Genomic DNA, 24,419 nt, shown 5'->3' on the forward strand with positions numbered 1-24,419 from the left:
CATAGTCACTACAAAACATGTCCGATTGTAGATCACTCCTACATACAAAACAACTTGCAATAAAGAAATCCTACAATTCGCTCTCTAGTCTCTCTCATTTTATGTACCCACAGGCAGACAGAGAACCCTTCAGTAGTAGGCAGGTGATGTGCTTGGCTGAATATCCCAAAGCCATTTACAGTTTTACTATGTTGTGCCTTTTAGGGAGCAGGTTTCTCCAGTTTTTCCACTGACCTATTCAGACTGTAATTTGGTCAGGCTGCAGAAGTTCGTTTCAGTAGGCTTGTTCTATTTTGCATCTACCTGTTATGGACAGAGAAGATGATGTAGATTTCATTATACTGACGCCCCCCTTCTTCAGCTATTTCCACCTCTCTGTGCCTTCTCCTCACCTGATTTCCTTCTTAGATGCTCTTTTTCTGCTCTCTCTCTCTCTTCAGTCAGCTGAATACTGATACTTAGACTATAAGCTCTACGGGGCAAGAATCACGTTTTTGGTATATGCTTTTACACGCCATAGTACAATGTCGCCTCAACCCTCGTGTATTACAGCAACATAAACAACTACCACCCACACTTTTCAGAAAAAGGAGGTTGGTGACAAAAGCAACCCTTTCACATCTGTGGACAATATTGTAATGTACAGCTGCTAAAAAAAAAAATTTACTAATATATAGCACTCATAGTGCTTCACTGGTTCAAAGTGTTCTGTGAATATTAACTAATTCATCTTCACAACACGCATGATATAAGTGTTTGTCAGTGTTTTCCAGATGAGAAACTGAGGCATAGGGAGGTAAGGTGATTTGCCTAGAACTGGAAGCAGAAGGAAAAACTCAATTATTGGCTTTTTCTCCTTTGCATAATCTATGCATCTGGCTTAATCTATGCAGCCAATAATCAATAGTCAGTGCCTGTAAATACTTGTGTCTGAGTGCAAATACTGCAGCATTAGACAATTTTTCTGAATATTCATATAACTGATGTGACAGTAATTCTCTGCTATTTGTTTCCCCTTTTATACTCCATACCCCCATTTCCCCTTTTTATACTTCATATTTTGAAATGCAAGCATTTTTCATTTATATTTGTAAGCAAACTTACACTGAAGTATGTGATTGTTTCCTCCTTTAATAGCTTCATAAACTAATTGTTTGCAACTAATGTTTTTCCATTTGTATTTCTGCCTCTTTTCATAACCCCTAAATATTGTCACCCCGATACTAAATTACAAAGGGTCTTTTTTTTGTCCTTCATAAAATCTTCTCTGAATTTCAAGATTATTCATTAAAATTCCCAGTTAAATTTTCTGGAGAGGAAAGACATCTTGATATAGCCAGAAGACTGACTTTATTCCTCTAAAATCCAAGCCATGTAAATGACTATTGAACGCAGCAGCTGTGTTGCTGGCAGAGAAGACACAACAGAATAAAATGCTCATGGTGATGATTTCCCTCCCTCCAATGCAATTCATTACATAGTGATCCAATTATTCCACAAAAAGCCTTTTTCTTATAGCATGCTCTCCTTTTCACTTTTGTTTGTTTCCCCCAACCAAAACTATGCCAAGGATAGAATGCTTTGCAAATATTTCATGAGAAAATGCCATTTACACCCACAGCCTGCTCTTTCCTCTCTCCCACTCCCCAAAACAGAAGGATTTGAAAGCTCTTCATTTCTAATACAATTTGTAGATTTAAAAGCACAAATCAAAGAGGAGATTTTACAACAACTACAAAGGTGCATTTCACATAGAATGAAGGGATGGATAAAAAACGCAACTTACTTAGAAATGAAAAATTTCTCAATGAGAGTTCCATAGAAGCAGGAGTGTGGTATCACGAAAAAAACTGGATTAGTGACCTATCACTAAGGATGGAAAATAATATTAAACAAATTACAGTGTTTTCCAAATACTGTTTGTAACTTTCTAAATTTTTTTCAGTATGAAAGTTATATCTAAACTGTATTGGTGTAAAATTAAGATCCTGCTGTATCAATGAAGGCCTTGTACACAGCTTCAAATAGGATGGTTTGTGAGGTAAACAGCATCTCTTCTGTTCAGGCTTCAATTATGCATTGGAGGAAAGGGGGCAGAATTATCTTCCCTCTTGCCCCTACCACTTGCTGAGCTGGAATTAGGACACAAAACCAAGCTGTGCTTTTTGGGCACGTGAAGTTATGGTCAAAACTAGCACAAATCATTTTAAAACAGAATGAGGAGTGTAAAACTCTCAGAAACTAACTTTCACAAATGTACGTGTGATTTCTTTGTTTTCATATATTATCTGTGTTAAGTCACTATGTGCCTGTCTTCAGTATTGACCATTTCTGTCCTTAGGGTGCAAAATGAAACAAATCCTCAATGGACAATTTAAAAACAAAAACCATCAATAATGTACTCCATTAGATAGATGGTTGTGTGTCAGCGGGTGCTTTCCCACCCCCCATAACTTTGCACAGAAAAGGACAGATAGTATACACTGCCAAATGAAGTTTAGTGTCGCATTAAAAATTAAACATGGCTTCCTTCGCGCTTTTAACTGTAGTGTTTTCATTATTGTCCTAACGTAAGTCAAGTCACTACTGGGTGTTTCATGTGTATGTTTTTGCAAGTTGAAAGACAATATTAGAAACCAGAACATGAGGCAACATTTTATAACAGTAAATTTTACTAATGACAGCTAGTTAACAGGATTCTATCAGAACTGTTTTACAAGTATAGGACTATATTTTGGCACATGCTGTTTAGGGAGGCCCACCAGCAGTTGCAAGTGCACAGGGAGGAAGCTGATCTTCCAAACTCTGGCTCCCTCAAACCCAAAAAGAGACAACACCTCAAACACTCCCGTACAGCTGCCACTGAGAGAGCAGGGGCTACCAATCAAATGACAAACTCCACATTTGTTAGTATATGTTACATGAGGACAAAGAACCCTATGCAGAAGCTCACAGATATTCCAGCTCCTATCAGGAATAATCTTGCTTCAGTTAGCCTCCGTACATATTATAGCTGCACATTAGCTCAGCTTTCGCAGTGTATAAGTACACAGGTTTGGGGAGCGGTTATATCACAATGGCCTATAATTAAGGCTGCGTGTCGGTCACGGAAGCCATGGATTCCGCGACTTGCCGTGACCTCTGTGACTTCTGCAGCAGTTGGTGCTGGCTGCCCCCGGCTCCCACCAGCATGTCCCTACAGCTCCAAGGCGGAAGGACCAGGGTGCTCTGTGCACTGCCCATGCACGTCGCCCCCACAGCTCCCATTGGCTGTGGTTCCCTTGGGCCCTCCCCCCAGGAGCTGCAGGGACATGCTGATTGAAGCCGGGTAGGGAACCTGACAGCCCCACCAACCCCTCCCCAGCAACAGCAGGGGTCCCTGGCCCTACCCCCCAGCACCCATTGCTAAACAATACAAATTAAGCAGCAAGCCTGAACTTGCTTGTGTAAAGTATCTGACACAGAGGCAATACCAGCATTTGTCCATAATACGTGTCAGACTCCTTTACAAAGATATCAGAAAGTAAACATTAAGTTATTGCTACATAGGGTTGCATGTGTTTTCATTCGAAAATGGAAGGTACAGTACATCATTTGTTCCTACTAAGTGAAAACCCTAATCATTATACAGCGACCAATGATAGCTGAATTTTTGGTGTTATCCACCACAGAAGATCCTAAAAACCTCACCCCCTCCTTGTTCTTCCTTGTTTGGAATGGGCTGCAAGGATGAGAGTTTTCTGAAAACACCTTTTACCTCTCTCCAAAGAGTTCTCTATCAGTTAGCTAGTTTCCTCTCTCACTCCAGTAGTCAAAGCCTGAATGCAATGCACAACCTGTTTATTCAAGTTGCATGCTTGGGAGGTTCACAGAGGTTAACAAAGAATGGGCACTAGCTGCTCCATCTGTTACTTCCCCATATGCTGGGAGGGGCTTTGGCTGTTGGATCCACATATAGTCATGGATCACCATCCTAGGACTATCCCCAAAGAACTCCTTCACATGGGAGTGCAGGGAGACCTTGTGGAACTGTGCTTCTCTACCCAGGGGTACAGAGCATCTGTGCAGGCTCCTCCCATATGCAATCACACTAGGTCTGCAGTTATCAAGGCTTACTGAGCCCACAGAAAAGAGAACATGGTTTGCTCCAGGTGAGCAATATCAGATGTAGGTATAGAAGGAGAAGGAATGTGGTATACTGGTTAGAAAAGGGGTTCTCAAACTTTTTCCATGGTATAACCACATCTCAAAAGACACCTCCAACTTACAACTGCACAATATCCCTGTGGCAGCTACAGCAATTGTTTATAGGGAAATGTAAGATGAGGAAAGTATGCATGTCTTTTAGCTGTTTTTATTATATTTTTTGAAAAAGAAATATGGGTTTCCCTTTATTCTTCATTTCACTTCATTTCTGGTCCTCCTCTCCCCCGGTACATGCTTCCCTGACCCTTAGAGTATATCTACACTGAATCTGGGAGCAAGCTGCTGAGCCCAGCCCCTGGATTTAAGAGCCTGACCTACAACCATAGTTGCAACATCGAAGCAGTAGCTACACAGCTATTTTTAGCACACGTGTGCAAGCCCCACTGAGTCTGTGGGCCTGGGCAGGGAGGCTCACTCACAGATACACTATTGACAGACTCTTCCCTGGGCATGCTGGCCAGATACCTGGTCCTCTTCTCTAGATACTCTCCAGCATATTGGGCATAGGGATGTCTCCTTTCCTGCCCCCCACTGATGACTCATCTCAGAGGATAGTTCTTGGGTCTTCTCCTCCTCTTACACAGGAACAGTCCCTAGAAGTAGTAGTTACCATTGCTCCTGCTTTTCTGGGCATTCTGACTCTTCTTTGCAACATCTAAGGTGGCAACAGGAATTGAACCTGTGCCTTAACACCTGTAAAAGCAGCTGGAAACCTTCAACTCAATCCAAAGTCAATGGTGGCTGCAGGTACCCAGCACCTCTGAAAAATCAGGCCTCAAATTGGCCACCCAAAAACGGAAGCAACCAAAATTGGAGACCACTTTTGATTGTTAAATCATCTGTAAAAGGAGCAAAATATGGATATACCTCAAAGGACTTTTGTGAAGCTTATTTTTTGTAAAGCACTTTGATATCCTCCAAAAGGAGGAGCGAGTTACAGAGTTCAAAATATTACTATCAAATCCACAAGTGAAGCCTAATTACTGAAGAAATTATAATTTAGTCTTTCCCCATTGTGACAGGTTCGGTCACAGAGACCCCCTTGGGACTGTTACCTGATGTGCTGAAACTACCTCTGAGCCTGTTTTCCCTGTCAGCTTGGGACTCCAGAACCCTGCCTTGTTGAGCCAGACATGCAAATCTGCTGCAACACAGACCCAGGTCTAGTCCAGGCCCCCAAAGCTGCAGACTTTAACCAAAAACTGCTCAGCAAGTCACCTATCTCCAGCACCCTGTTCCCAATGGGATCCAAACCCCAAATAAATCAGTTTTACTCTGTATAAAGCTTATACAGGGTAAACTCATAAATTGTCTGCCCTCCGGCTTTCTTCCAGCAACTGGCAGAAGTTACTAGATCGCACGTCCTGGTTTTCATGGGGACTTCAATCACCCTGATATCTGCTGGGAGAGCGATACAGCGGGGCACAGACAATCCAGGAAGTTTTTGGAAAATGTAGGGGACAATTTCCTGGTGCAAGTGCTGGAGGAACCAACTAGGGGCAGAGCTCTTCTTGACCTGCTGCTCACAAACCAGGAAGAATTAGTAGGGGAAGCTAAAGTGGATGGGAACCTGGGAGGCAGTGACCATGAGATGGTCAAGTTCAGGATCCTCACACAACGAAGAAAGGAAAGCAGCAGAATACGGACCCTGGATTTCAGAAAAGCAGACTGACTCCCTCAGGGAACTGATGGACAAGATCCCCTGGGAGAATAACATGAAGGGGAAAGGAGTCCAGGGGAGCTGGCTGTATTTTAAAGAATCCTTATTGAGGTTACAGGGACAAGCCATCCTGATGTGTAGAAAGAATAGTAAATATGTCAGGCGACCAGCTTGGCTTAACAGTGAAATCCTTGCTGATCTTGAACACAAAAAAGAAGCTTACAAGAAGTGGAAGATTGGACAAATGACCAAGGATGAGTATAAAAATATTGCTCGGGCATGCAGGAGTGAAATCAGGAAGGCCAAATCACACCTGGAGTTGCAGCTAGCAAGAGATGTTAAGAGTAACAAGAAGGGTTTCTTCAGGTATGTTAGCAACAAGAAGAAAGTCAAGGAAGTGTGGGCCCCTTACTGAATGACGGCGACAACCTAGTGACAGAGGATGTGGAAAAACCTAATGTACTCAATGCTTTTTTTGCCTCTGTCTTCACGAACAAGGTCAGCTTTCAGACTACTGCACTGGGCAGCACAGCATGGGGAGGAGGTGACCAGCCCTCTGTGGAGAAAGAAGTGGTTCGGGACTATTTAGAAAAGCTGGATGTGCACAAGTCCATGGGGCCGGATGCATTGCATCCGAGAGTGCTAAAGGAGTTGGCGGATGTGATTGCAGAGCCATTGGCCATTATCTTTGAAAACACATGGCGATTGGGGGAGGTCCCAGATGACTGGAAAAAGGCTAATGTAGTGCCCATCTTTAAAAAAGGGAAGAAGGAGGATCCTGGGAACTACAGGCCAGTCAGCCTCACCTCAGTCCCTGGAGCAGGTCCTCAAGGAATCAACTCTGAAGCACTTAGAGGAGAGGAAAGTGATCAGGAACAGTCAGCATGGATTCACCAAGGGCAAGTCATGCCTGACTAATCTTCTATGATGAGATAACTGGTTTTGTGGATGAAGGGAAAGCAGTGGATGTGTTGTTCCTTGACTTTAGCAAAGCTTTTGACACTGTCTCCCACAGTATTCTTGCCAGCAAGTTAAAGAAGTATGGGCTGGATGAATGGACTATAAGGTGGATAGAAAGTTGGCTAGATTGTCAGGCTCAACAGGTAGTGATCAATGGCTCCATGTCTAGTTGGCAGCCGGTATCAAGTGAAGTGCCCCAAGGGTTGGTCCTGGGGCTGGTTTTGTTCAATATCTTCCTAAATGATCTGGAGGATGGTGTGGATTGCATCCTCAGCAAGTTTGCAGATGACACTAAACCGGGAGGAGAGGCAGATACGCTGGAGGGTAGGGATAGGATACAGAGGGACCCAGACAAATTGGAGGATTGGGCCAAAAGAAATCTGATGAGGTTCAACAAGGACAAGTGCAGAGTCCTGCACTTAGGACGGAAGAATCCAATGCACTGCTACAGACTAGGGACTGAATGGCTCGGCAGCAGTTCTGCAGAAAAGGACCTAGGGGTTACAGTGGACAAGAAGCTGGATATGAGTCAACAGTGTGCCCTTGTTGCCAAGAAGGCCAATGGCATTTTGGGATGTATAAGTAGGGGCATTGCCAGCAGATCGAGAGACGTGATCATCCCCCTCTATTTGACACTGGTGAGGCCTCATCTGGAGTACTGTGTCCAGTTTTGGGCCCCACACTACAAGAAGGATGTGGAAAAATTGGAAAGAGTCCAGCGGAGGGCAACAAAAATGATTGGGGGACTGGAACACATGACTTATGAGGAGAGGCTGAGGGAACTGGGGATGTTTAGTCTATGGAAGAGAAGAATGAGGGGGGATTTGATAGCTGCTTTCAACCACCTGAAAGGGGGTTCCAAAGAGGATGGCTCTAGACTGTTCTCAGTGGTAGCAGATGACAGAACAAGGAGTAATGGTCTCAAGTTGCAGTGGGGGAGATTAAGGTTGGATATTAGGAAAAACCTTTTCACTAGGAGGGTGGTGAAACACTGGAATGCGTTACCTCGGGAGGTGGTGGAATCTCCTTCCTTAGAAGTTTTTAAGGTCAGGCTTGACAAAGCCTTGGCTGGGATGATTTAATTGGGGATCGGTCCTGCTTTGAGCAGGGGGTTGGACTAGATGACCTCCTGAGGTCCCTTCCAACCCTGATATTATATGATTCTATAACACAGAGAGAGAGATGCACAGCTGCTTACTCCCCCAGGTATTAATCACTTACTCTGGGTTAATTAATAAACAAAAGTGATTTTATTAAGTATAAAAAGTAGGATTTAAGTGGTTTCAAGTAACAGACAGACAGAACAAAGTAAGTTACCAAGCAAAATAAAACAAAACATGCAAGTCTAAGCCTAATACATTTAAGAAACTGGATACAGGTAAATCTCACCCTCAGAGGTGTTCCAATAAGCTTCTTTCACAGACTAGACTCCCTTTTAGTCTGGTCCCAATCCTTTCCCCGGTACAATCCTGGTTAGTTCCAGCTCAGGTGGTAACTAGGGGATTTCTCATTACTTGCAGCCCCCTTGTTCTGCTCCACCCCTTTTTATAGCTTTGGCCCATGGCAGGGATCCTTTGTTTCTCTGGGTTCCCACCCCTCCTTCTAAATGGAAAAGCACCAGGTTTAAAATGGATTCCAGTATCATGTGACATGATCCCATGTCCTGTAAGACCCCTAGTCTCCATTCTTCTGGGGCTGGTTGGCACACAGGAAGGCTTATAAGTAAACAGAGCCATTTACAACCAATTGTCCTAGTTAACGGGAGCCATCAAGATTCCAAGCCACAATTAATGGCCCACACTTCATATTTCTAGCTTCAGATACAAGAATGATACATTCATACAAATAGGATGAACACACTCAGATTATAAACTTTGTAATGATACCTTACCTTTGCATAAAGCATATTCCAATTATACTTAAGTGTAAATATAATGTATTTCCATAAACATACGGAGTGCAATGTCACACCCATAAAAGGAGGTAAGGAAATTAAAACTGAACTCTGGTTCATATCTATTCCCTCAACTGCTGGACTAAAAGAACAGCTCATGAATTAAGTAGTCAGGATCACTTATAACTGAAACCAGCAACCCTCTCCTAACATTAGCCTCTGGTTCATCTCAGCTAAGACAATTACTCAGGAGAGCATGGTAGTAATAGGCTCTTCTTTCAATGGATAAAAGGTTAGTTCTTTTTTTAATTCAGAATGACAATGATGAGCAACCTTGCCATCTTTTGGAAAGGTAAGAGTTTATGGTCAGAGCACAAAAGTGCGACTCAGGAAAACTGGGTTCTATTCTCAGCTCTGAAAATAGTTACTGTTTGAACAGCACCTTGAAAAATAAAAATACAGAGCTGTATACTGAAAACAAAATTACATTTAAGAACCACACTTATTTCATGTTTTTAAAAGGCATAAGCACTTGCAGATGTGATGTCATTTTTCTTTTTGTTAAATGAGTGCATAAAGTATGCTATGTGGTGTCAAGGTTCCTTCCCCACTCTGAACTCTAGGGTACAGATGTGGGGACCTGCATGAAAAAACTCCTAAGCTTATTTTTACTGGCTTAGGTTAAAACTTCCCCAAGGTACAAACTATTTTACCTTTTGTCCCTGGACTTTATTGCTGCCACCATCAAGCGTCTAACAAATATAACAGGTAAAGAGCCCACCTGGAAACATCTTTCCCCAAAATCCCCCCAAGCCCTACACCCCCTTTTCTGGGGAAGGCTTGATAAAAATCCTCACCAATTTGCATAGGTGAACACAGACTCAAACCCTTGGATCTTAAGAACAATGAAAAAGCAATCAGGTTCTTAAAAGAAGAATTTTAATTAAAGAAAAAGTAAAAGAATCACCTCTGTAAAATCAGGATGGTAAATACCTTACAGGGTAATGAGATTCAAAACATAGAGAATCCCTCTAGGCTAAACCTTAAGTTACAAAAAGACACAAAAACAGGAATATACATTCCATTCAGCACAACTTATTTTATCAGCCATTTAAACAAAACAGAATCTAATGCATATCTAACTCAATTGCTTATTGACTTTTTTGCATCCGATGAAGTGAGCTGTAGCTCACGAAAGCTTATGCTCAAATAAATTGGTTAGTCTCTAAGGTGCCACAAGTACTCCTTTTCTTTTGACTTTTTACAGGAGTTCTGACCTGCATTCCTGCTCTGGTCCGGGCAAAAGCAACACAGACAGAGAACCCTTTGTTCCCCTCCTACCCCCTCCAGCTTTGAAACTATCCTGTCTCGTCATTGGTCATTTTGGTCAGGTGCCAGCAAGGTTGTCTTAGCTTCTTAACCCTTTACAGGTGAAAGGGTGTTTCCTCTGGCTAGGAGGGATTTAAAGGTGTTTACTCTTCCCTTTATATTTATGACATGTGGATATTGAGTGTTTTCTCCCTTGTGTCATTTAACATCTCTTCAGGTTTATGTATCATATTACAAACAGTAATAGCTTATACTATTCACCCCTCAACCAAGGAACAAAAAAACACCAAAACAAAATATACCATACTTTTCCCATCTCTTAAATTAAAAAAAGATGAAGGGAACATTAACACAAACTTATTAAGAGTAATCAATACTGTGGTTAAGATTCTACTGTGGATGGCAACTGTTCACAGTTTAACAAATGCAAGTCAGGAAAGGAACACAGCTGACAGTGTTTTTCAAATATCAAGATTACACTTTCTACCAACTGTCATCCAAGGTTTTGACAACACTTTACATAAGCATTATGTCTACACCTGGAGCTTGGGGGGGCAGTTCCTAGCTTGAGGAGACCTCCGAGCTAGCTTTCATCGAGCTAGCGCAGGAGTGGGCACACTTTTTGGCCTGAGGGCCACATCAGGGTATGGAAATTGTATGGCAGGCCATGAATGCTCATGAAATTGGTGGTAGGGATGCGAGAGGGGGTGAGGGCTCTGCCTGGGAGAGCAGGCTCTGGGGAGGGGCTAGAAAGGAGGAGTTCAGGGTGCGGGAGGGGGCTCTAGGCTGAGACAGGGATGTGTGAGAGGGCTCTGGCTGGGGGTCCGGGCTCTGGGGTGGGGCTGGGGATGAGGATGAGGGGTTTGGGGTGTAAGAGGGTGCTCCAGGCCAGGAACTAGGGGCTCAGAGGGCAGGAAGGGGATCAGGGATGGGGCAGGCTATTGGGTTACGGGGGGGGGGAGTGAGGGCTCTACCTGGGGGTGCAGGCTCTGGGCTGGGATTGAGGGGACTGGGGGGGGAGATCAGTGCTGGGGCAGGGGATTGAGGCACAGGGGGGCTCAGGGATGCAGGCTCTGTGCGGTGCTTACCTCAAGTAGATCCTGGAAGCACGTCCACCCTCTGGGTCCTACACAGAGGTGCGACCAGGCGGATCTGCGTGCACTACCCCATCCGCAGGTGCTGCCCACACAGCTCCTATTGTCCAGGAGCCATGGGGGCAGTGCCTGTGGATGGGGCAGTACACAGAGCCGTCTGGCTGCACCTCTGCATACTATGTAGAAACCGGAGGGGGGGTGTGTGTCATGCTGACTGCTCCCCTGGGGCCACGCAGAGTGGGGCAAACCTCTGACCCCACTCCTGGGCGGGAGCCGAGGGCTGGATTAAAAGGTCTGATGGGCCGGATGTGGCCCGTAATTTGCCCAACCCTGTGCTAGCATGCTAAAAATAGAATGTGGCAAAAGTAGGAGGAGGGGCTAGCCACCTTAAATTCATACTTAGCATCTCTGATGGGAATGCACTTGGGGCAGCTAGCCCCTTCTACAGATCATGCTACTGCAGCTGCATTCTATTTTTAGCACACTAGCTTCATAAAAGCTAGCATGAGTAGGTCTCCTCACGCTAGGAATCACACACCCCAGATGGAAGCGTAGACACACCTTAAGCCTCTCAAAACCACCTGTGAAGCAAGTAAGCGATACAGGAATATATAGTAATATTATGAAGTGTAGCCATCTCTGGAGCACAACACAGCAACTGTTTAATAAAACAGGACCTGAAATGAATACCACATACAAGGGTAACTGCAGGAGAAATTTATAGAGGCAGATTATAAATTGAAAGAGTTGGAATTTGGCCTAGATACATGGATGTATACCCCTACTCCTATCATTGCCATTGGATCTCTATAATGGCTAGAAGCTGTTAGGAACTTGTTTTGACATCTCATCCGGAAGACAAGAAGGTGACACAGCTTTTTAAGAGACAGTATTCTCAAGAAAGATGCCTGAAGGTAGAGTATTTTCATCATTCAGCTAATAAACCAAGCCCCTGCAATAACAGTTGGCACAACAAGACATCACTGTAAGGAAATACAGTGATTGCAGGCAAACTTTAGAAGAAAGCTTTATTGTATGTCAGTGTTATTTAATTCCTTTAGTAGCTGATAATATCACTAAAATAAGGAAGCTGCTCGGAAACTGAATCTGTATGTACTCAGTGATAGAGTATTGATTTTAAACATGGAATTAAATACAAGGAACTTCATTCAAACAATATTAGGGGTCTGAAACTCACAAAAGCAAGCACATTTCTCCAGCACCCCCTTATGAACTACATATTACATGTGCTATAAAAATCCTAAAAAAGTGTTGGGGAAATTAGTGACAGAAAATCACTCACTGTCCCATGTCCTTCAGAGCACCAACCCATCTTTAAACCCTTTCATGTTGCATTCCCTTGCTTCTAAATACAGTGTTGTTCTTTTAAAAGTCAGACATTCCACTGGCTTGCAAATGACATAACAGGTATATGGAGCAGCACCCAACAACCTTTTAGCTCTGGGTATCAGGTACATTCAGTGACTACACAAGGCCACTTTATGGTACATTTTAAACTTTTCTTTATTTGTAATATTGTTTTAGAAGAATGAAGAGTACTTTATTGCCCTAGCCAATGCTGAATTCATGTGGCACACTTTCATAAGTGTGAGATAAAGAGGAGATAAAGAGGACATAGTGGGTTGTATTTATCAATGCTTATGCAAAGGCATCCTAGCTGGAAAGCCAACTACACTGATAACAGTTCTGCTAGAAAATGAGCAAGAAAATGTTTCTTATTGTATTGTTATAAAGATGAGAGGAAACAGAAGTCTGTGTTCGCAGCAAGCCACACAGAAAAGAAGCTTCTTCCCGCCCAATTTAATTGTTGGAGAGGTCAATTTGAAGGAGGAAAACCAACGACACTGATGAATGAGACATATCTCATCAATTTTTAATCCTTAAAGTAGAAGCAAAGTTCACTTAACCATTTTACAGAAAAGGGCAGATGCAGAAGACCTTTTGCTTTTACTGCCTCCACACTTCCTCGGCTGCCAAAAAGCCCTACTTTGAGTACAGATTTTCAGTAGTTACCTTTGATTGGGCTTTCTCCTCTTTAGGAGCAGAATGGTAGCTGCCTTCAACATCCAGACACTCAGGAGAAAGAGTAAGTGAACTCTTAATGCCTTAATTTCCCTATCTGTGGGAAGGCATGTTGGACTGACTCCATCTCCCATTCCATTTGCAAGTAAGGGCAAAGTTTCTTTGTTCAATGAGTCCACAGATAGACTCCCAACCCTAATTATATTAGGAACTAATATGAGAATATATTAAGAGCACCACAATAAAGCAGCTCTGCCAAGGGTCAGATCTGGGGACTATAACCCAGATAACACCTTATCAGTTCTAAATTCCTTCATATTTAAATCCTTCCCTTAACAATAATTAAAGTGCAGCTCTATTCTGAATAGGGACCTTATAAAAAGGCATCCTGGATTCTTTGTTTACCGTTTATCTATATCATGTGCTCAATTGAAACAGAAAAAGATTAAGAGTCAGATTCTCTGATGCATTCCTGCCCCTCAAAACTGCTCTGACAGTGCAAAAACCCTGGAAAATAGTGGCATGTGGCCAGCTGACCCAGCTCTTGTTCCACCTCACCACTTAATCCCAATGATTTAGGTAAGGGCATAGAGAGTACACTTATAAAGTTCACGGACAATACCAGGAGCTTTGGAAGATAGGATTACTATTCAAAATGATCTGGACAAACTGGAGAAATGATCTGAAGTAAATAGGATGAAATTCAATTGTGACATATGCAAAGTATCCCACTTAGGAAGAAACCTTCAGCTGCACACATACAAAACGGGAAATGACTGCCTAGGAAGGAGTACTGCAGAAAGGGATTGGGGGCTCACAGTGAATCACAAGCTAAATATGAGTCAAGCGTGTAACACTGTTGCAAAAAAAGCAAACATCATTCTGGGATGTACTAGCAGGAGTGTTGTAAGCAAGACACAAGAAGTAATTCTTCCGCTTTACTCAGGCCTCAGCTGGAGTATTGTGTCCAGTTCTGGGCGCCACGTTTCAGGAAAGATGTGGACAAATGGGTGAAAGTCCAGAGAAGAGCAACAAAAATGATTAAAGGCCTAGAAAACATGACCTATGAGGGAATATTAAAAAAATAAGACCGAGAGGGGACATAACAGTTTTCAAGCACATAAAAGGTTGTTACAAGGAGGAGGGAGATCAATTGTTCTCCTTAACTTCTGAGGACAAGACAAAATGGGCTTAAACTGCAGCAAGGACAGTTTGGTTGGACATTAGAAAAAGCTTCCTAACTGTCAGGATGATTAACTACTGGAATAAATTGCCTAGGGAGATTGTGGAATCTCTGTCATTGGAAATTTTTAAGAGCAGGTTAGACAAACACCTGTTAGGAATGGTCTAGATTGGGAGTTCTCAACCCTTATCTTTCTGAGCCCCCGCCCCCATGCTATATCAATTCCAGGGCCCGGGGGGGGGGGGGGGAGAAGAGTGAGTGGGGGGGAACCTTAGGGCTCATGGCTTCAGCCAAAGTGGGAGGGGGGCCTCAGAGCTCCAAACCTCAGCCACCGGGCAAGAGGTGACGGGGCTATGGGGAGGAGCTGAGAGCTTCAGTCCCGCGGGGTGCTGGGGATGGAGGGGATCTCAGGGCTCCAACCTCACAGGGTGACGGGGCTGGGGGGAGGTAAGGCTTCTGCCCTGCAGGGTGCTAGGACTCTGGGCTTTAGACTCACAGGGGCACCAGGGCTCTGGGCTTCAGCCCCATGGCTGTGCTCCCACCTTCAGCCCCACAGGGATGCCAGGGCTCAGGGCTTCAGCCCCACATTTCTGGCTTCAGACCCATGGGGGGGTGCTGGGCTTGGAATGTTAGCTCTGGGGGCAGGGAGAGGCACTGAGGCTCAGGGTACCCTGCGGCTCCACTCCTGGTTTCAGCCCCATGGGGTGCCAGGGCTTGGAGTGCCGGGCTTCAGCCGTGGGGCCCTATGGCCCCCTGAAAGCAGCTCAGTTGAGAACCACTGGTCTAGATAATACTTAGTCTTCTCATGAGTTCAGGGGACTGGACTAGATGACCTCTCAAGGTCCCTTCCAGTCCTGCAATTCTATGATTGTAGCAGGCGGTCAGGGAGAATGTTAGAGGCATAGCGCTCTGGCTATCCTTAGCTGGATTACAGTTTTTTGGGGACCACTGCAAGCTGACAAAGGTTGGCACAATTGTCAGGATGCTCTAATTTGGGTTAGAGCTTCAGCCAACACAGAGCCACCCAATGAATCAAGGAGCTGCAAAGAAATACCCAATAGCCCCCTCCCACCGTTGTGCTAGGTTTCTCCTTGGCAGATCCATAATTTTTGGAACTGCTACCTTGCAAATTCAGCATAGACTCAGAGTAAAGCTAGGTACTGTGCACATCATCACCAATAAAACAGGTTTTGCAGGGCTAATTTGGTCCTCGGTGACACCTGTGTGACTCCATTGTCTTCAACAGGCCTGCACAGGGATAATGATTGGAATTTAGTAAACAATTCTACTGATGGACAAGATCAAATAGATACAGCAACCTCTTAGATGTGTTGGCTCTTCCAAGTCTATCAGTAGCAAAGAGTAGTAAAAACATGTTTTAAATCACCACTATCAGCAGATAAAACACTGAATGCACACAGATAGGATATGTCTGGAGAAAGTAGGGGCTGTTTTCCCATAATTACTTGTCATTTTACAAGAACTTCTGGGTTACTGAAAAAAAGAAAGTGAACCTCATCATTTTTGGGGTTTTTTTTAATACACATATCCCTATGACCTTTGAATTTAACCAAACAAACCTTGGACTATCAAACTAGGAAGAGTGCTGGTTGGTAAGGAGAGATTTCTGACTCTTTAATTAAAAACTCAGAGTTAATCTGGTATTGTTCAGGACAATATGGTGTTAACATTGAAGTTTAATGCTGCCATTTAAAATCTCACTTCATTGCTGATCATTTCAGAAGAAACATCAAGCTACTCTGATTCTGTGGACTAAGTTTGGGATTGTGGTCAGCACTTATATAGAGCACCATCATTTTCTCCCTCCAGAATCTGACTCCCAATTATTTTTCATTGCTTTAACTGGAGTCCCTCAGGCTTCTTGTCTTTTCAGGTTATGAGTGCTTATCAGAAAGCTGATGACACAGTCAAAATGATGTATATCAACTAGTAGAAAGAGTACTCCAGTATTTTTATTTTAAAATTAAAGGACTGTGATATTACCACACAGTACTGATACATCATCAACAGGATAAGAAAAAGACGGTCCCAGGAAAAATAAATCAAACACTAGAATCTCAAACTTGGTTACTGAGGGTTTATATCCTCCCCTCCTCACCAGACACAATAATAAAAGGACAAAACAGGACACACACGGAGAACTGAAAAATTACTCACCATTTCCTGAGATGCATATTTAGGATCTTCAGGATCAACTGACCAATAGCAGAAATCAAAGCCAAAAGCCACAATCTTCTCTCTTGTGTCCCACAGGCCCTCAAGCCTATTATCTACCTGAATAGGGGGGAAGATAGAGAGAGCACTTGAATTTGAGGATTACCAAAGAGCATAATTTAAAAACTTGGTCCAGGATATACTTTTCCCCCTCTCACAACACAAATATTCATGGCTCCAAGTTCATGCTGTTTTCGTTTTCTTGCACAAAAGTCAAAGAAAAAATATGGATGCATCCATCACAAAGCTGCTAGTAAAACTTTCACTGAGCAGTTCATTCACCACTTCTCTCCTACTTCAAAAAAAGTACAATGCACTTAAGCGTTTTCCATTCAACGATTTCCAAGCATTTTACAAGCATTACTGAGTTAATCCTCACAACGTCCGTTTTAGGTGGGAAAGCATTATCCCCATTTTACAGATGGAGAAACCAAATCCCAGAGGTTAAATGACTATGTTTATGGTAGAGCCAGAAATACGAACCACACCTCCCAACTCCTAGTATTACGCTTTAACCACAACCCTATCTACTCTCCTTCTTTACCTTGCTGTATTAACAGTTTATCAGTTCTCCTCCTTCAGTGTGTTATGGATTACGAAGTGCCCAGAGCAAATCCTGAGTTTTGATTAACCAGTAATCACAACCAAACCCTCCAGACATAGCATAGGCTGGAGCTACTTCTTTTTGTTACTGAAGTATTTCATTTAGGATATATGTCTTCACTAAAAATGTAGCTTGGGTGACTGGCATTCAGGTCTAAGCACCTAGCCTAGCCCACGTGTGAGTAGCCACACTGCAAAGCCGTACCCGAATTACTACCACCTCACTAGTGCTACACTCATCTGTATGTGTCATTAGAATTTGGAGGGGCATATCCCATGGCTCTTTTGGGCTGCAGTAAGCTGAGCTTCTCTACAATTCTTTCACATTAAGTTGTAGAAGAACTTGTCTGCCCCTTCCAGGCACACATGGGGAATTTTGGGAAGGCACTGGAGGGCTATCAACTTTTGAGTGGTTTAGCGTAGAGTCCTCACTACAAAGTTTTAATCTATACCCACAGACATGCCAATTAGCCCAGGTTGAAAGCACCACTAAATACAGGTGAGAAGTTTGTGTGTGGAGAGGAAGTGAGTTGGGGCAAGGCTAACCTGCAGTGAAGACATACCCAATATTGGTCTGTACAGTTTTAGTTTAAACAGCCATCAGTTAATCAGAATAAAATTTCCCTGTGCTACTTTATAATGTACATCATTTCTAAAAATATATAAATACATACTGTGGCAGAGCTCCAACCTTGTCCCCTTGGGTCCCGTGCTTCCAGGTGGTTTATGCTAGCTTCAGAGGCTCACTGCAACCCTCCACATAGCCCTTCTCTCTCTAGGGCCAGGGATACAGTCTACTGAGCCCTTTTCATCATAAGCCAGCAATGGAGGTTGGTGACAGAATTTCCACAGTTTCTGTTGCTCCTATGGCCTTATGCCAAAACAGTTTAGCCTCCTATCCTGACAGAAGCCTGTTTTCTCCTCCCAGGAGGTGTTTCTGTAGTGGTGGGTTGGGGGGGGGGGAACCCGGGTCCGCTCTCTATTCCAGCCCAGGGACCCTAATGGTAGCAGCTGTTGGCAGCCAACCTTTTACTGCCACAGTTGCTACATTTCCCTGGGACACTTCCCCACAGCCCTCCTGCTTCTCCCTTACCTTAGGGCTCCCTTACCAATGACTTGAGGGTGTCTTCATTAACCAGCCCTTCAGCCACACTTCCTCTCCTCTGGCTCCCTAACTCCTCTCTGCCTGACTGGAGTGAGCCCTTTTATATTATCAGAGGGGCCTTAATTAGAGTCAGGTGGTCACATTAGCTTAATGGCCTCACCTGACTCTTTGCAGGTTAACTGGAGTCAGGTGTTCTCATTAGCCTGGAGCAGCCCCTGCTCTGGTCAGTCAGGGAACAGAAAACTGTTAATCCAGTAGCCAGTATATCTGCCTTCTGTTACTCTTCTGTACCCAACTGGCCTGGGTCTATCACAATTCATATTTTAACCTTGTTCATGGTTTCAGCTTTCATCTCTGATTGTAAGAAGTCTGATGCTATCCATTAAATTAATCTGTGCAAAGAATGGAATAACCCCTACTGGAATTTTTAAATCTGTTTTTAAACACACTTCCCTCCCCTTGCGAGAGTTTGGAGGTGGGGTCAGTCTCTTGATATTAGAAAAAGCTGTTTAAAGGATTTCGTAAAGTTTCATTAAAGAGTCAATGACACTACTCCTGTGAATGAGGACTGCAGAATCAGGTCTAATATTGATGACTGTAAACTCTTAAGGGCAGGAGCTTGTCTTTTTATTTGAGCTGTGAAGTGCCATGTATGCCTATGGCTTTGTAAAAATAATCATTTTCATAAAAGGTGACTCAAGAAGTTACCGAAATCAAACAGATCTTGCTACACAAGTCATTGTTTGATTCCAAACAAGATGTTTCTGTTTGCACCAAGCAAGTGCGCAAGGAACTTTCCAAAAACCCAAACACTTCCTCTTCCCAAATCAAAGGAGGAAACCTTGAGTCACACATGAGCCAGAAATAGGTGGGTTCATATGTAACACTGACATTAGCAACAACAGAATTAGCAATCTTGACATCTGGCAATAGCATAAGTAGAAAAGAAAATAGTTAAATTCACTATTAAATAGAACACTAAATTTCCCATTAACAAGCCACTTAGCCACTATTGCTGAAAAATGGTGATAACACTTAGCTACCTTTAAGATCTATGAATGAAAAGCACTGTAAATGCTAAGTATTTTCATAATTTATGGAGATTACTGGGGAAATTGTTATACAAGGCCATCTAAAAGAGCCTCTTTGCTAACAGCAGTTTTGCTGCTCTGTGGGGAGGGGGGGGGAAAGAGACACCGTACATTTATCCTTAGATGAAAAAGGACATCAGGTATGGAGAAACCCACGTGATTCTAAATTAGTCATGCTGAATTAACTCCAGCTGATGTTTCCTTTGGCTAGTGTTAAAATGTAAGCTAGTCTATTGATCAGTTAATTCAAAAGGATTATCTTCAATAAATGAGGTTTATTCAGAAGCCTTATAAGTGCTGTAACCCAAAAGAGAGCTCTCCACTGTTTTCTGCAGTGGCTGATTGTGGCTAACTAGGAGCCCTGACCGCCTATTGCAACAAGATAAAATGAATACTTTATCTCTGAAAATTCAGTTTTATAATCAAAGTGACAGGCTACCTATTAACATAAAGGTTTCAGCTACACAGTTTGTGCACTGGTATAAAACTATTTTCATTAGGGGTACATTGGGTTTTGGGTTTTTTTCAAATCTAAGTTATTATACTGGTACAACCCTAGTGTGGAAATGGTTATGCTGCTGTATAGGTGCCTTATATACCTATAGCTTATTCTCTTCTTGTACAAAAATAGCTTGCTGGCATATATAAAGCACTTTTATACTGATAACTGTATCCACATTGGGGGTTGTACCACTTTAACATACTGGTATATTTACAAGCAGTGAAACTTTGGTATGTAGACAAGGCAATGTCTCTCCCTTCATAAAACTTAGTCTGAAATACCAAACAAAATATAAGCAGGTCAGCTCTTATGGCTCCAGAATTCCCTGCCAGACTTCTGGTAAGCAAGCCCCTCCATCCCTCTGTTCCTAAGCAAAGTACTTCTTTCATGGCTCTCTCTCAAAATCTCAGTCTAACTAGGTTCAGTTGCATATCTGAAGCCTACAGATTGCTTCTTCCTAGTTACTATCATTTCAGGGAGGGACTCCCAGATGGGCCTGATAAATCCAAGCAGTGAACCTAGACTTGGTTAATCCCCAGATCCCCACAACACTATCCTGATTGTCAGAAACTCCCCCAAGAAGGCAAAAGGGGCAGAAGGCATAATGGCTGGGGAGAAAAGGGACCATTGGAACAACCCACCACACAACTGAGGCAGGTGGTGAGGAAGCTCCCATTTTTCTTGCATGCTTCAGAAAGGGCTGAGCACCTGCACGCTGCACATCCGTCCTCTTTCAGTTGTTTCAAAGTTGGGCACACAAACACTCTAGTCACTTCTGGAAATCCTGGCCTACTAGCTTAACCTGACTGCTGTGATATTACCTGTCTGATCTGTAGCATATTTTCTGCCTTCAAAAAGATATTCTTCTCAAATCACCAGATAATTCTGTATCAGAGAAGTTGTTTACATGGACTACTACGAGTGTACATGCTAAGCTTTAAGGCTATTTTTGCCTTTTCTCTGACACACAAAAATGCACACAACATATATACAGAAAACCTCTCTAAAATGACCTAATACTAAATATACTGATTGTTAACTATGCTGTAGCCTAGCTGAGCATTATAACCTGCTAAGTTTTTCGTCCATTTTACTATCTATCTGTGCTCTAGGCTTATTCCAGAGGAATCCTTTCACTAAGACTCTAAACTTGCAACACACACTTCAGGTCCTTCTTGAAGACAGAACTGTAAGGAGACTCTGGAATATGTTTGACGCATATAACCATCAGTAAAACAATTAAAATGGAAAAACTACCAAGAACACCTGGTCTCTGCAAACTCCTCAACATTTGTGCCATCTTATTGTGACCTCCTATTTGCTCTGTCTGTACATTTACTTTAATTACCTTATGAAATTACCAGTATAATTTCTCACCTATTTTCAAATAGGCATGACGAAGGGAACCAAATCTTTATAAGGTACCAGAAGCTCTATTGTTGAAACAAATGTTAGGCTACTGACATTAGCTCAATTTGCTTCAGTTCTAGGTCCCTGTGTCCCCAGGTAAGTAGACCAGGAAATCTTAATTTGACTTTATTTTAGAGGGTGGAAGAGCAATGGTTATTCAAAGATTTAAATTAGAATTACAGTCCGACCGTCTTTTGCTATGTCAGTTTTAGGTGCAAAGCTTTAGGTGCAAAGTGCTGAAAAAGGAAATACTTCCATAGGTCCCTAGGCCCTAATCCTGCAAACTGTTCCACATGGGGAGAGCCCTGCACCTGCACAGAGCCAAACTGATTCAAGGTTGGCCCATATGGAGCAATTTACAGAATTGGGGCCATAATATTTATACATGGATAAAGAAAGGAAATGTGCAGCAGGTGAGCAGTTACTTCCCCCTCTGGCATCTCTCGCATTGCTGAGCACTATCAATTGCTATCCTAACAGGATAGAGCCCAGATTAGCAGCCAGAACAAGAGGGTAAAAGGCGTAAGTCTATTCATCTCATCTGTGCCAAGCTTCCTCTTAAGAAATTTAAAATACTAATTTTCTTGAACAAGTCATCTAATATAATTGGGCTGACAATGCAGATATAAACAAAAAAGCAAACAAGCAAGCAAGAAAACATGAGTCCTTTAGAATTCCCACAGTTATCTAGATTATTCTACATTTCATTCATTTGCCTTTTGAAGAGGAAAGAGCATGGAAACACAGACTTTGGTCCCATTTTACTAATTTACTGAGTAGCTTAGCAGCATTAAAAGCCTCAGTGTCTTAAACACAGCTCTGGTTCTCATGTCCCATGCAGGTAGCCTCCAAGAATCCCAAAGGGAAAGGAAGGAGGGTGCAGTAAATCAATTCTCAGTGTTCCTAGTCACCCATCAAAGCCTTAACTGTGGCTGAATACATTTTGTTCAATTTCACACATTAGTTGCAATCACATCTCACTGCAAATGGTGGGAGAAAAAAAGAGAAAAGGAAAGAGAAAGTTATCCAGACGTTTGGGATTTTGTGATTATCTTACTGTTACTAACAATTTACTGACAGGCTTGAACGATGGCATGCAGCCACAGTACTGAGGCTTTGATAGATACAGAAAACAGAAAGTAAGAGAAGCACAGCTAGATGTTCTTTATCTTACAAAAACACAGATGTTCATGGCAATTCTAAAACAATGCCATATCTGTGCCAATTAAAGATTCTTTCTTAATATTTCCTTCCTTTCCTGTAATATAATATTACAGCTATACATTCCCACAGAATTTCATAATTATTCTACAACCATCAGAGTTTAAGAAGCAGAAGAAAAAACAAACAAACTTACCTTTATGTTTCTGACTTTTGCCACTTTTTCATCAACTTCTACAACTATTCTTCCCCCTTCTGCATTCTCTCTGGAAACAGATAAAAAAATTCAGTTAAAATATGAAAAAGACTAAAGATTTCTATTAAATATTAGATTTATGGGCTTGCACTACTATAATTAAGAGCAACTTGTATGATTAATTCTAACACAGACAGACAATCCAGCTTATAAAAACTCCCTCATGGCAGCAAGAAATTATTGTAGCTTTGTAGTCTAGTGTCTTTACAGTCAGAAAAAGTAGCAAAGAGCACCAGACTCATGAAAAAGTTTCAGCACAAGTCTTAAAAACCACAACTAAGGAAATAAGTATTTTAAACTGTTTGGAATTTAGATCAGATGTTCTTATAAAAGCTGAGCCAACTGTACTTTGAGAGAGATATTGCGCTATGTTTTATTTTTATCGTACAATCCCAAATTGACGGCGATGTCCAAAAGGTCATTTACATTACATTTCAGGACTTTTTTTGTCTCACGGGTTAGAATGCTTCATCAGGGATAAACAGTTTAAATTGCTAGGGGTCAAACACGGCTGTTTGATACTCAAGGAAAACTCCCATTCACTTCAATGGGAGTTGTGTTCATGTACATCCAACTTCTGCCATCCTTAAGTTACTACTACTGTAGAATTGAAAAGGTTGTGGGGGTTAGAGCGAAATCACCATTTCTGTGCACCTAGTAGGATTTCTCATTGAAGCCAATGAGAAACCAATCTTCTCATGTTGGTTCACAGTTCAGAGGGAGGGTATTGGGGAGCCGCGGGTGGGGAGGAGAAATGGCCCACCTTGATTATCATACACATTGTAAGTAGAGTGATCACTTTAGATAAGCTATTACCAACAGGAGAGTGGGTTTGTTTGAAGGGGGGAGGGGAACCTGGATTTGTGCTGGAAATGGCCCACCTTGATTATCATACATATTGTAAGGAGAGTGATCACTTTCGATAAGCTATTACCAACAGGAGAGTGGGGTGGGGGGAGAGAAAACCTATTGTAGTGATAAACACCTTTTTTTCATGATTTGTGTGTATAAAAACAAACATCTTCTGTATTTTCCACAGTATGCATCCGATGAAGTGAGCTGTAGCTCACGAAAGCTCATGCTCAAATAAATTGGTTAGTCTCTAAGGTGCCACAAGTACTCCTTTTCTTTTTACCTCTACTCAAAAGATGTTCAGCTGTCTCCAGAGAACTATGCTAAGACTCAAGCCGTTTTACCCTATTAACCAGCTATTCACCTAAATAATATGCCACTTGGAAACAACATCCAATAACAGGCAATAATTTGAGAACTGTGGAAGGACACAGGAACAGAAAGGCTAAATGCTACTTGTTTGTTCCCAGCTCTGTTTAAGATATGGTTGTTGGGTTTCTAGCAGTCTTAAGGACTATAAGAACAAAGTTTGTTTAATGAAGGCCAACGGACCTGGCAGACAAAAATTAAAAACAGACCCAGAAATGAGGGGGTGTGACAGGGACATTCAGTTCTCCTGCATTCTGCCTCTAAGGGCTGTGTGGGGCACTTCAATCTTACCCTCCTGGCACCCCCTGCAGGTTGTTGACTTCACTAGGCAGGTCTTTAGTGGCTCAGCCCTCCAGCCCAGTCACATAGTCAACTATTAACCCCTTCCAGGGTTAACGAAGGTTCAAAGAAGAACAGAGCTCCAGTAAAAAAAATGTCAACCCCCCTGGAGTTTTTAATAGATTGT

General features: G+C 42.6%; 1 protein-coding gene across 2 annotated transcripts in view; it reads right to left on the reverse strand.

Annotated features, from left to right (window-relative positions):
- STARD9 (StAR related lipid transfer domain containing 9) overlaps positions 1-24,419 on the reverse strand; it is a 188,806-nt gene that overhangs the window by 140,131 nt on the left and 24,256 nt on the right. For both annotated transcript variants that reach the window (XM_048854798.2, XM_075129679.1), the window contains exons 2-3: positions 22,673-22,742; positions 16,548-16,664 (exon numbers count right to left, since the gene is read on the reverse strand). In XM_048854798.2, the coding sequence (XP_048710755.2) occupies positions 16,548-16,664; positions 22,673-22,742 (187 nt within the window). The remainder of the gene's footprint in view (positions 1-16,547; positions 16,665-22,672; positions 22,743-24,419) is intronic.

Source organism: Caretta caretta, chromosome 6 (assembly GCF_965140235.1).
Source record: "Caretta caretta isolate rCarCar2 chromosome 6, rCarCar1.hap1, whole genome shotgun sequence".
NCBI lineage: Eukaryota > Metazoa > Chordata > Testudines > Cheloniidae > Caretta > Caretta caretta.